This window comes from Crocuta crocuta, unplaced genomic scaffold, assembly GCF_008692635.1.
Source record: "Crocuta crocuta isolate KB4526 unplaced genomic scaffold, BGI_CrCroc_1.0 scaffold299, whole genome shotgun sequence".
Classification (NCBI taxonomy): domain Eukaryota; kingdom Metazoa; phylum Chordata; class Mammalia; order Carnivora; family Hyaenidae; genus Crocuta; species Crocuta crocuta.
In genome coordinates, this window is record NW_027532747.1 from 3277983 (window position 1) to 3291432 (window position 13450).

The following is a 13450-nucleotide window of genomic DNA, read 5'->3' on the forward strand; positions in this document are numbered from 1 at the left end:
AGAGGCTCTTTCCCAAGGCCCGTTTGAGTACTGAAACATCTAAAACATTTAGATTTATACAAGGCTTTTTTCTAGCCTCAAAGTGAAAGCCCAGGTTTTTATAAGTAGGGGACAAGGCTCCACGCTCAACCTGCCCCCATTCCACTCCCACCACACACAGGTCTGGGCCCCTGTGCTTCCTCAGACACCAGCACACGCCCACCTCAGGGCCTTTGCACGGGCTCTTCCTGCTGCCTGAAAACGAATTCCTCCGATGTCTACAAGACCGCTCACAGCCTTCCTCAAGGAAGGCGGCCCGGGGTCCCCTGTGTGACATCACTGCGTCTCCCCTTCTGTGAGCCTCCCCTCCTGACTCCCATGTTTCTACCTGTTTATTTTTGTTTCTTGTTGGCCCTTCCCTGGCCCTCCTGCGTCCCTGACTTCCCTCCGGCTGCGTGATGCTCCTGCCAGGTCCCTGTGCAAACATACTGTGGAGCCGCAGACTTTCAGGGCTGGAGGTCATGGGCAGTTCCTATGCCGTGCTTATCAGAATTGCATGTGAGGTCCGAGCAGAGATTTTGACACTGGGCAGGAACCTCACAGAGCTGATCTTATCAACCGTAGAAACTGTTCTTTGAGTGAAAATGTGCCAGATTCCTGGCTGCATTCATTTCTTGTTTCTTTCGTGTTCCTGTCGGACTTTGCAGAGTGGCAGTATGATCCAGTTAATAAACCATTGGTTCTGGGGGTCCTGGGCTGAAAGATTGTCGTCACGTGGCCCTCTGTCCTAAGCATGTCATTCTCTAGAATCAGAAGTCATTTTTTGGATCCATGCTATTGATGCCTTTTTTAGTAAGTAGCACTTGTAGTGGTCTTGAATTTTGATTGTCCAGGACAAAATGAGGAGGTCAAAGGAATTAATGAATAATTACAGACCAGCTAAGAGATTGGGGGGCTGCTCTGAGGGACAGACTTCAGATAAGGAGCTTTTCATATAAATTGGGGCCCCTGTTCCTTATCCCGGTGGCTCAGGCACCAAGTCAGCCCTGTCAGAGACAGCGTCAGGTGCTAGGTACGGGGGGTACAGGGTGCTTAGCTCTGGGGACACGGGTGAGGCGGGAGCTACNAAGAAGCCAGGGCTCAGGCAAAACAGGAGCAAAAGGTAGTTGCAGACACGCAGGAGCTGGCGTGGTGGCTGGGTGTGGCAGGTCAGGAGCAGGTCAGGAAGCCCGAGGGGGCCCCGGTTGAGAATTTGGATTTCTGCCCGTAGGTGGGGAGGAGGGCCACCAGAAGGTTTTAGACAGGAGGTCAGCACTGTAGTATCACTGGGGATGGGGAGGGACAGGGCTGGGACTTGAAGCCACAGCTGCCGACTGTAAGGACCTCGGCCCTTCCAGGGAGCGATGAGGAAGGCGAGGACCCGAGGCTAATTCAGGAGCTCCAGTGCTGGCCCACAGGGCACCAGGAGCATCTTCGTGGCCTGTGTGCCAGGATGTGAGTGGCCTGGGCCCCCAGGACAGGACACGCCAGGGGAGATGTGGGTTTCTGGCTTAGGGAGCGGGTTTGGGGTGCTTACCTGTAATGCCCTTAGAGATGCTTACCATGCAGTGCTCAGCAGAAAGGTAGACCACAGCTACTTATTTTATTTTCCCTTTGCTTATGTGAAAGTCTTTTTTTTTTTTTTTTAATGTTTTATTTATTTCTAGGAGAGAGAGACAGCGTGAACAGGGGAGGGTCAGAGAGAGAGGGAGTCACAGACTGAAACAGGCTCCAGGCTCTGAGCTGGCAGTCAGCACAGAGCCCCACGCGGGGCTCGAACCCACGAACCGCGAGATCATGACCTGAGCGAAAGTCGGACGCTTAACCAACTGAGCCCCCCAGGCGCCCCTGCTTATGTGAAAGTCTTAATTTTGCTAATTTCAGAGTAAAATACGTACATAGTTTAGAAACAGGCTTTTCCTTTTCCCCGATTGTTTACCCGATGGAAGAAACACTTCAGACTCTTAGTGGCCGGTGGCGGGGTAGGGGGAGAACCGGTATTTGGCGTCAGCTCGCATTCTCCAGGAGACCCTGCTTCCGTCCGCGGGGCCCGCTTTGGGCTAAATGGGGGTGCCTGCTGAGGCCAGTAAGGGACGCTCAGGGCGCTGTGTGGTCCCTCACCTCAGGTGCGGAATCCTGTGTGAGAACTTCCCGTGTAAATAGAACTAATTAGAATAACCAAGCAGTTCTTTGTCAGTTTTGTAGCGCGTGCAGCGGGCGCCCCTCGGCCCCTCCGGCTGTCTTACCCCCTGACTGCCAGACCAGAGCCGTGGGGGCCCAGCCCTCGCGCTCACGGTCGCCCCTCCGTCCCGCCTAGATCACCACCGGCTACAACCTGGAGGACGACCGGTGTGAGTGTGTGGCCCTGCAGGACTTCCGGGCCGGAGAGCAGGTGGGCCGCGCTGGCGCACTGGCCGGGGGCGGGCGCGGGGCCGCGGGCGGCAGCGCTGCTACCTTGTAAAGGGGGCAGATTAGGGACTGGTATGCAGGACTTTCTGGGGAGTACATCTCAGGCCAAAAGCCTTAAGAAGCGTGCTGTGCTTTGGGTCCACGGAGTTAAATGTCCAAAGAGTTAAATGCATCTGTTTGCACAGTTGACCTGATATTTGTAATTTATTTAAGTGGCGAAACCCAGGGAATTGGGCACCGTAGATCTTTCCACTTTAACCTGCAGATTTTGTCTCATAATTTGGATGGGGCGCAGGGTAAGCCTTTCAGTAAGTTTGACAGTACGCATCTCTGAATACCTGCTTTCCACCCCTCGGTGTCATGACCAAGCAGTTAACCCCAAAAGGCAGAACTGGCGTTGACCCTTGATGTCCCAGCCGAGACAAAATGAACAGTATTAGTCTAACAAAGCACCGATGGGCCCTTCCCGCAGAAGAGTTAGACCCCCTCTGCCAGGTGCAGAATCGCCCCAGGAGCTGGAAATGAGCCCAAAACTCTTGTTCCAGAAGAGACTCTTGTGGTGGAAGGAGGGGGGACCGTGGCGCACTGTCAAGTGCTGGTCTCTCCGTCCCGGGGCCTGTCTGTGAGCCAGGCAGGCGCACACAGTGGCGGGAGTCGACGCCCTTCCTGGCCCGTCTCCACCGGGTTGGAGACCGGGGACCTGCACGCTGGGCTGGGGCCGTGGGAGAGGCGTGTGCTCATGTGAGGGCTGTGTGTGTGTGTGTGTGTGTGTGTGTGTGTGTGTGTGTGTGTGTGAAGCCCTGTTAAACGTGTGAGAACCAATCCTTTGCCCTGCTCTGTATTGAGAATGATGTTAAATTTCTTTTATGTCCCTTTATTTTTTTCTTTACTGCATCTCAGATTTACATTTTTTATGGCACTCGGTCAAATGCAGAGTTTGTGATCCACAGTGGTTTTTTCTTTGACAATAATTCACACGACAGAGTGAAAATAAAGCTGGGAGTGAGTAAGAGTGACCGGCTGTACGCCATGAAGGCCGAGGTCCTGGCCCGTGCCGGCATCCCCACGTACGTACCGAGCCGCCCGGCTCCCCCCTGCGCTCCTGGAGCCGCTTGCACTTGTGTGTGTTTAGTTGACATGTTAGTAAAACCCCTCCGGCGCGGTTAGTCTTCATGTCTTCACCCCACTGCACAGCGGCTTAAACCGAGGCTCAGGGAGACTTGCCGGCATCTTCAGATGATCGTCAGTGTCGTTGGGAGCCCTCGCAGCCCGCTCCCGGGGACACGGCCTGAGCTCCTCATTAAGTTAAATAAATACTGTGGGTCATTAGTGTGTCTCACCTTGAAAAGGTTAATGACCCAGATCAATTTGTTTCATTTAATTCTTTGCCACCATTAGTTTCTGTAATGAAGTCATGCTCCCCAGTGATTTCAAGAATTTCCGGTTAAATTCTTGAAGATTTTCTTGCATTTGAGGTGCAAAATGATAAAGAAGATGAGAATTATGATTTATTAGTTCTCCTGGGACTGGAGGAACCATTCTTAATGAAAATGGATTTTCCAGACCTTTTTTTATTGAACTTGTCAATATTTGATTAATGATTAAAATGTGAACTCAACATAAATTATTGTTAACATTTTTTAAGAACCGTGGGCACACTTACTTCTCTTCGTTGTCATCTGCACCCTGAGACTAAGGCCGTTAGAAACTGCCGATAGCTGGCAGGGGCGGTGGCCGCCGGCCCCCGAGAGAGAAGCCCTACCTTCTTCTGCACTTTTGCAGACACAGAGAGCAGTATTTTCGCCAATTCAGGGGAGGGGTCGGGATGAGTCATGCAGGTCGGCGCCCCCTGAAGGCCATCAGCGCCCCCGAGGGCGGCTGACCTGGAAGAGTGTAGCGTGATGGGTATAGCGTGAAGGGCTCTCACGGGCTGAGAGCAGGCGCCCAGGCAGGGCGACTAATGCTTCTGCCTTTGTCAGTTCCAGTGTGTTTGCGCTGCATTTCACCGAGCCGCCCGTCTCTGCCCAGCTCCTGGCTTTCCTCCGCGTATTCTGCATGACTGAAGGTAAATCATTTCAGGAGAAAAAAAAAATGTTGACTTTTTAAAAAATGCATAAAGTGTAAAGCGTAGTGATTCAGATTCAAGATAAAATTGTTTATAACTAGAGCACTTTCTCGGGGGAGGGGAGATGGCAATATCGGAGAAAGAAGTTGATCGGTTTTACCCTGGAAATGTTTTATTAAGTCCTTGATGTGTTGTCAATATTCATTTGTAATAAACAACTAATTCTCTCCTGGCATTGGAAGAAAAAGCATCTGGGATCGTCTGACTACATCAGAATTCTGTGTGTGTGGAGGGGGCTGTTTGATGGGCTCATTCCCCAGACAGCCGTATTCCCTGCCCAGCGTACGGCCCTGGGAGGCCCTCTGAGGTCATGTGGTCAGCGTGGCCCTCGCGGCCCGCCGACTCTTCCTTCCAGATCTGAATTTGCTGGAAGGCTTTGTAACGTCAGGGCTCCTGTTACATGAACGCTGCGGACCGACTCAACATTCCGGTCCACAGCCTCTGACTTCAGGCACAGAAAGAGTTACATGTATGTATTCAGCATCTACTCGTATGTTTGCTTCCGAGAAGACATTTGGCGTTTCTTATCCTGACTGACTGCGCTTGCGTTTTTGTGTTTTATGTGAAAACGTACCCCCCACTCAATACGCCCAATCCCGTGGTCCCAGGGCTTTGCTTTTGCTCTGTTTTTGTTTTTAAATTCCAATTAGTTAACCAGCAGTTTAATACTAGTTTCAGGAGTAGAATTTAGTGATTCATTACTTACATACAACACCTAGTGCTCATGCCAGCAAGTGCCCTCCTCAGTGCCCACCCCCCCTTTTCTTTTGCCCCTCCCCCAACCCACCTCCTCCTCCAGCAACTGTGTTTGTTTCTTTAAGAATCTGTTTTCTGGGGCCCCCACACACTTTCCCCCCTTTGTATTGTTAAATTCCACATATGAGTGAGATCATAGGGTATTTGTCTTTCTCTGACTGACTTATTTCACTTAGCGTAATACATTCATGTTCCATCCACATTGCAAATGCCAGGACTTCGTTCTTTCTTATAGCCAAGTAATATCCTGTTATATATATGCACCACATCTTTATCCATTCATTGGTCGATGGGCTCTTGGGCTGTTTCCATAATTTGCCTGTTGTTGATAGTGCTGCTGTAAACATCGGTGTGCATGTATCCCTATGGATTCTTTTTTTTTTTAATTTTTTTAATGTTTGTTTATTTTTGAGAGAGAGAGAGAGAGAGAGTGTGTGTGTGTGTGTGTGTGTGTGCGTGCGTGCGCGCATACACGCGCACGGGAGAGGGGCAGAAAGAGAGGGAGAGAGAGAATCCTAAGCAGGCTCCATGCACAGTGCAGAGCCCGACATGGGGCTTGAACTCACAACTGACTGTGAGACCATGGCCTGAGCCAAAATCAAGAATTGGACGGTTAGCTGACTGAGCTATCCAGGCGCCCCTGTACTTTTGTATTCTTTGGGTAACTACCTAGCAGTGCGATTGCTGGATCATACGGTGCTTCTATTTTTCCTTTCTTGAGGAACCTCTCTACTGGTCTCCAGAGTGGCTGTACCAGTGTGCATTCCCACCAACAGTGCATGAGAATTCCCCTTTCCCTGAAGCCTCACTGACACCTGCTGTTTCCTGTGTTGTTGATTTTAGCCATTCTGACAACTGTGAGGTGATATCTTCTTGTAGTTTTGATATTTATTTCCCCAATGATGAGTGATATTGAAGAACTTTACACGTGTTTGTTGGTCATCTGGATGTCTCCTTTGGAGAAATGTCTGTTCATGTCCTCTACCCATTTTTTTTTAATTAGATCCTTCACTTTTGGGGTGTTGTGTTTTTTTAAGTTCTTTGTATATTTTGGATACTGACCTTTATCAGATACGTTGTTTGCAAACACCTTCCCCCATCCCGTAGGTTGCTTTTTAGTTTTGTTATTTCCTTTGCTGTCCAGAAGCTTTTTATTTTTACATATTTTTTAATGTTTTATTTATTTCTGAGAGAGAGAGAGAAAGCATGAGCAGGGGAGGATCAGAGAGAGAGGGAGATACAAAATCTGAAACAGGCTCCAGGCTCTGAGCTGGCAGTCAGCACAGAGCCCGACGCGGGGCTCAAACCCACGAACTGTGAGATCATGACCTGAGCTTAAGTTGGATGCTTAACCAACTGAGCCACCCAAGCGCCCCCCAGAAGCTTTTTATTTTTATGAAGTCTCAATAGTTTATCTTTGCTTTTATTTCCCTGGCCTCAGACGTATCTAGTAAGAAGTTGCCATGGTCAATGTCAAAGAGGTTACTACCTGGGTTCGCTCAGATTCAGGTGTCCGAGTTAGGTCTTTCATCCATTTTGAATCTATTGTGTGTGTGTGGTGTAACAAAGTGGTCCAAATTGATTCTTTGGCATGTTGCTGTCCAGTTTTCCCAACACCATTGGTTGAAGAGACTGTCTTTTTCCCATTGGATATTCTTTCCTGCTTTGTCAAAGACTAATTGACCATATAGTTGTGGATTCATTTCTGGGTTTTCTGTTCCGTGGATCCATGTGTCTATATTTGTCCGAGAACCGTACTGTTTTGATCACTACAGCTTTGTAATATAACTTAAAGTCCAGAATTGTGATGCTTACAGCTTTGTTTTTCTTTTTCAAGATTACTTTGGCTATTTGGGGTCTTTTGTGTTTCGTACAAGATGTAGGATTGTTCTAGTTCTGTTAAAAAATGCTGTTGGTATTTTGATAGGGATGTGTTAAATGTGTGGATGGCTTTGGGTAAGATGGACATTTTAACGATATTTAATCTTTCATTCCATGAGCATGGAATGTTTTTCCACTTCTTTGTGTCATTTTCAGTTTCTTTCATCAGTGTTTTAGTTTTCAGAGTACAGGCCTTTCACCTCTTTGGTTAGGTTTATTCCTGAGTGTCTTATTGTTTTTGCTGTATCTGTAAATAGGATGGATCCCTCAATTTCTCACTGTGCTGCTTCATTATTGGCATCTCGAAAGCCATCCCATTTCTGTATGTTGATTTTGGATCCTGCAACATAACTGAATTCGTGTATCTGTTCGAATAGTTTTTTAGTGGAGTCTTTCGGTTTTTCTATATATAGTATCATGTCGTCTGAAAGTAATGAAATTTTGTTTTACTTCTTTGCTGATTTGGATGCCTTTTATTTCTATTTGTTGTCTGATTGCTGAGGCTGGCCCTTCTATCCTCTGTGAAATAGCAGTGGCAAGAGTGGACACCCCTGTCATCTTCCCTGACTGCAGAGGAAAAGATCTCAGTTTTTCCCCATTGAGGATAACATTGGCTGTGGGTTTTTCATATATGGACTTTATTGTGTTCCTCTAAACCTACTTTGTTGAGGGTTTTTTTTTTTTTTAATCATGAATGGACGTTGCACTTTGTCAGTGTTTTTTCTGCATATGTTGAGAGGATCATGTGGTTCTTCTCCTTTCTTCTGTTACTGTGGTACCTCACGTTGATGGATTTGCAAATAGGGATCTGCCCCTGCGGCCCAGGAATAAGACCCGCTTGCTTGATCGCCGTGAATGATTCTTTTAGAGCATTGTTGGGTTCGGTTTGCTAGTATTTTATGAAGAATTTTTGCATCCAGTTCATTGGGGACATTGGCCTCTAGTTCTCTTTTTTGTGTGGTGTCTTTATCTGGTTTTGGTATCAGTACTGCCTCATAGAATGAATTTGGAAGTTTTCCTTCTTACTGTATTTTTTGAATAGTTTGAGAAGAACAGGTATTAACTCTTCATTACATGTTCGGTAGAATTCGCCTGGGAAGCCATCTGGCCCTGGACTCTTGTTTGTTGTGAGACTTTTGATGACGGATTCAGTTTCTTTGCTGGTTACGAGTCTGTTCAAGTTTTCTATTTCTCTCTGTTTTAGTTTCGCTCATTTATATGTTTCTAGGAATTTATCCGTTTCTTTCAAATTGTCCAATTTGTTGGCATATGGCTTTTCATAATAGTCTCTTAAGATTGTATTTCTCTTAAGGTGTTGGCTTGTTACTTTTTCTCTCTTATTTGTGATTTCACTTACTTGGCTCCTTTTATTTTAGTTAAGTCTGGCTAGTGGCTGATCAATTTTATTTGTTTTTTCAAACAACCAGCTTCTGGTTTCATTGATCTGTTCTTTGTTTTTTAGTTTCTATATCATTTATTTTTGTTCTCCTCTTTATTATTTCCTTCCCTGAAGTTTCACTTGTGTGTGTGTGTGTGTGTGTGTGTGTGTGTTTGCTGTTGTAAACGACCTCAAATCCTGTGCAGAATGGAGTGGGTAGGAAGGAGTGAGTGAGGTAGCCCCTGACTCAGTGGACAGGTAAGGCTTCCTCTGACGGCAGCTGCCCAGGCGTAGGGAGAGGGCAGTGTGGTCTGCAGGGGTGAACTGTGGCCCGTGGTGAGGAGTCGGCTGCGCCCTGCTGTCCTCGGCGCCCCCTCTTCACTGGATGCCCGGTCCAGGCTTTGATGTCAGGACAGACGTAGAAGTCCCCCAGGTCCCAAACAGGTGATTTCGACCTCCAGCCACAGAACCCGAGGTGGGGGGAGATGGCACTTGTCCCTCAGAAGCGGCCGTGTTACTACAGGCCGCCTGCCTCTCGGGCTTCCAGCACCTCTGGTGGTGGCTCCTCTCCTCAGTCAGCTTAGGGAACACGACTGAAGGCTTCCCGTGGGCCTGTCCCGTGTACACTATGAGGGATAACGTTCAGGGCCACAGTTCATATCCCAAAGAGATTGATAACTAAGAGAAATGGCAGCGATGCTGGTCCGTGTAACTTGTGAGCACCTGCTGTATGCCAGGTGCCACGCCGCACATGGGCAGACATTCTGTTCATTCTCATCGCGCTGGACTGACATGGAAGCTCTGGTTGGAAGGGGATGAGTGACGGGGTCCTGAGCTGGCAGTGAAGGCCCGAGTGGGGACCGGCTGCGCCCACGGCAGGGCCTGTGCCCCGGGCGTCCCGCCGGCTCCCGCTGGTTTGCAGAGGACACAGTCCGTGGAAGAGGTGCTAGTCGTCCAGGGGTCTGGAGCAACCCGCAGTTGACACGGAGCCAGGCTGAGGCCACCGGTCACTGTCAGGGGTGACCTAACGTGCACTCCTGGGGCGGGGTGGGCACACAGAGGCTCTGTCGGAGCTTTGTTAGCTGCACGGAAGCAGGGGAGGGACCTACTCGGAAGCCTCTGGTCGCACGGTGATGCTGCCCTAAGTCCCTCATGTGGGTCCTGTCTCCAGCAGCCTCCAGTTTCCCTGCTAAAAGCAGAGGGAGAAGGCTCTGCTTCTGCCCCTCAGCCTGCCAGGCCGAGGGCAGAACGTGGGGTTGAGGAAGAACTCAGAACCAGTGACTCGAGCGCTGGGAAGCTTCTAGAAAGGAACCTCGACCCCCAGGGACGCGTGTTGTAAATGGTCAGCGCTTGCCCCAAAGAATATAAACTGAAGCATCTGAAATCGAAAAATCTGAATTTTTTCATGTTCTTCTGCTAACAAATGCAACTTTATAAATTTCTTCTTTGAATGTTAGATTAACTTCTATTTTCTTTTAAAAAAACAAACTTCTTGAATCATTTTAGGCCCGATGATTCTCTGTAGTTTCTCTTTAGTCACAGAAAGACAATTTGTCATGTCAAGACAATTGATATATTATCCTTTGAATTCCTCTAACTAATACTAATAAAAGTTTGGTTTGCTGGCAGCAGAAGTTCTTCAATTTGAATTGTAAATAGTGACAGCTGTGGGGCATTTTGCTCTGAAAGAGATACTGTCTCATAATTACATAAGAAGTGCGGGGATATTTCTCGAGCATGAATAGGATCGGCATGTTTGGGTCTTTTGAAGATAATGTGCCAGGAGATGAAATGCTCAGAGCAGTTGCTGAATTCTTCCCTCTTCTTAAATATATTTGAAGGTAATTGAGATGTTCACTTGTGTTTATTTGTACTTTCTATTTAAATTCCTGACAAGTGAGGGATCTAGGCACATTTTTCATTCACTAAGGTTTGTACGGTCCACTTCCTCCTTTCTTTCAGCTTGGGGCTTGTGTGCTAGGAGGGAAAGAGCGTTGTCAGGTCAGCTACTGGCGTGGGTGCCAATCTGACCGACATGGAGAAGGGTCACTGGACTGTTGTCCTGTTTACCTCGGTTTTGCTATTTACATTGTTCCCCTAAATGTCGTTGTGACCCCATCAGTGCGACCGAGCTTTGCCAGGAGGGTATCGTCCGCATAAGGGCCGTTTCCCAAGGGTTTGTCCTTAAAAGTGTGTCTCATGAAACTATGTAAAGGCTCTCTGTGTCCCTCCTAAAAGCTAGCGATGGAGTGCCGTGCCCAGGCTTGGGGGGCGGGGAGGTCCGGATCAGGCGGACCCTCCCACCCCACCCGAACCTAGCCCTGACTCTCTCTGGGGAGCCTAGAACGGCCTGGGCCCTCCATCAGGGAGAGCCTTCAGCCACAGGGGGACCGTGTCGTGGGGGAAGAGATTTTCCAAGGTGGGCTGCTTGTTAAGTGAGAAGTGGAGAAGCCGTGCTGCTTCCTCCCTAACAGATGGCTGCTTGTGTTTCTTGCAGAAGAACTGAAAGAACATTTGCTGGGAGAGAATGCCATCGACAGGGTCTTCACCTTGGGTAATTCCGAGTATCCTGTCAGCTGGGACAATGAGGTCAAACTGTGGACATTTCTTGAAGATCGGGCCTCGCTTCTTTTAAAAACCTACAAGACCACCATTGAGGTAATTAGATTGCATAGACGAGGATCCGAGCTTTGTCACGTTGTTAAGGATTTCTGAGAAGAGATTCCTTCCTAAATGTAAATGACTTTCTGTAGCAAAATCATTGGCGATCTGATCTTTGTCATTCAGCTTACTGAGACTTTTCTGTTTACTGTATGTGTACTTACCAAAAGAATCACACTGAGGTACTGTTGATGAGAAGACAAAGTTGAAAAATTTTTCAACACTTTCCTGTAATTCTGAGTTTTCATTTGGGCTTTTAAAGCTAACCTTCGCATCACTGACTTCACGTTCGTCCAGCCAGGTGCCGAGCCCTGGGCCGTCCGTGCACAGGACAGGCAACACTTTTTAAAATCAGCAGAGTTCTCTGTCCGATGTGGTGGAGCACATCTGACTGAGGCTCACCGTTTTCATCTTAGGGTCATCTTACCGGGTGGAATGTAAACACAATTCAATCCACACTTCTAGAAGCCCCCAAGTCCCGCAGCCACCTCCACAGTCAAGTTCTAGAACCTTCTGTCACCCCTGACACCTCCCTCATGCCCCCATCCCTGGCAGCAGCTGATCTGCCTGCTGTCCCGGCGCCTTGGCCGATTGAGCCTCCTCAGAATTAATGCTGCTCTCTTTCGTTGGCCAGGAGGACAGGGCCTTCCTGAAGAGCCACAGCCTCTCCGTGCGTGCCACAATGGCCATCAAGCTGCGCTTAGGGGAAAAAGAGATTCTGGAAAAAGCGGTGAAGAGTGCGGCCGCCAATCGGAAGTACTACCGCAAGCAGATGGAGGCGGGGGCCCCGCTGCCCCGGTGTGAGGAGAGCGGCGCACCGGGCGCCAGGCTGCCCTTGGCCTTGCGGAGCCTGGAGGAGGAGGCGGGCGCGCAGGAGGCCCTCACCCTGGCCGAGGCTGTGGGCCGGGCGAAGGCCGTGGAGAACGGGCTCCTGAACGGCGAGAACTCTATCCCCAACGGGACCGGGTCGGAGAAGGAGAATTTAAATGGGGAGGAAAGCAGAAGAGCAACGGAAGGCACCAAAGAATCTTCCTCAGACAGCGCGGAGGGCGCCCAGGAGCAGTAGCCCCACGCAGGTGCCGTCTGCGCCCCGGCCGGCTGAGCAGAAGTCTGTGGACCGTCCATTTGCATCGCCGCGCTGCCCTGTCCACGTTCTCTTTCTGCAGAGAGGAAAATGTGTTTTTGCTGCTTTATATAAAAATGATTTTTTTTTAAGTTATTTAAAAAAAATCTAGCTTCCCTTTTTGATTAAGATTGCCATCTTGCTTCCAGGCAAAACAGGCTGTCGGGCCTCGGCAACGGCAGAGGGGGAAGAGGTGCTGGGGGGCGTCCTGTGGACCCACTGCGGGCGCACGGGCTGTCTTCCCGGGGAGGGGTGCAGGTGTGACCTCCGCTGTGCCCTGGTGCGCCCGGCACCCTGACGCTGCCGCAGTGGTGGCCTCTCTGCCCCCTGCCGAGGGGGCGGGGGGACAGACGTGCTTGGGGTTTGGCAACTCGAGGGTCTGGGCGACACCTTTTTGGTTTGTTTTTTTTTTTCCCCTAAAATAACACCCCGGTACTGAAAGAAAAGTTAAGGTGGCAACCTTATTTTTAATAGTTTTAAATGTTGATGATAATCCTAATTATATAAATACACACACAGCCCTAGTGATTTCTAAAGATTTGTTTACCTTTTGTGTTTGGTTTTACTGTTATTAAGAACTTGCCCTTTCTCCTTGAATCACAGTAGGATATGCATCCTCCTCCTCATTTTACATGTTGGCTCTGATTTTAAAGTGGTGCGTTTGATTTCCTGCATCGGTCCCGGAGGGTCTGCGGCTGTGGCAGCGGGGCCTCAGCCCTGTGGGGCCGCGCGCAGCGAGGCGGCTTCCCGGCTCTTCTGGTTTTCACAAGCTAGAGATTTTCAAAGCTACACTTTTGAGTAAAAAGCCTTATTAAAAGGAAAATGCGATTAATACTTTTGTCTCCTCCTTTTCTTCGAGCGGGACAGGCCCTTCGCACGGAGCTCCGATGCAAACCGCCACGCTTGCTTGCCCACGGAGCCGTTTGGAACCTGCCTGGTGCTGGGTGCTGGGCGCCCGGCTTGTCCGGGGGACCCAGAGATGTGCGGTAGGCCTGGGGTCAGCAGCTTGCGAGGGGCCACCCCCTGACGCGGGCAGAGGAGCGCTTAAAGCTTTGGGGGAGGCGAAGGCTCGGGCTGGTGTCCCCAGACGAAGCTCTTG

General features: G+C 49.3%; 1 protein-coding gene across 2 annotated transcripts in view; it reads left to right on the top strand.

Moving 5' to 3' along the window:
• Nucleotides 1-13185, top strand: part of SETD3 (SET domain containing 3, actin N3(tau)-histidine methyltransferase) — a 73262-nt gene extending 60077 nt beyond the window's left edge. Inside the window, exons 9-13 of one of the 2 annotated variants that reach the window (XM_077780906.1) lie at nucleotides 2336-2410; nucleotides 3328-3494; nucleotides 4407-4492; nucleotides 11065-11225; nucleotides 11863-13185. In XM_077780906.1, coding sequence (XP_077637032.1) covers nucleotides 2336-2410; nucleotides 3328-3494; nucleotides 4407-4492; nucleotides 11065-11225; nucleotides 11863-12294 — 921 coding nt within the window. In that variant the 3' untranslated portion in view covers nucleotides 12295-13185. Of the gene's footprint in view, nucleotides 1-2335; nucleotides 2411-3327; nucleotides 3495-4406; nucleotides 4493-11064; nucleotides 11226-11862 lie in introns of those variants that run through there. The other variant, XM_077780908.1, reaches the window with a different exon arrangement.
• The last annotated feature ends 265 nt before the right edge of the window (nucleotides 13186-13450 follow it).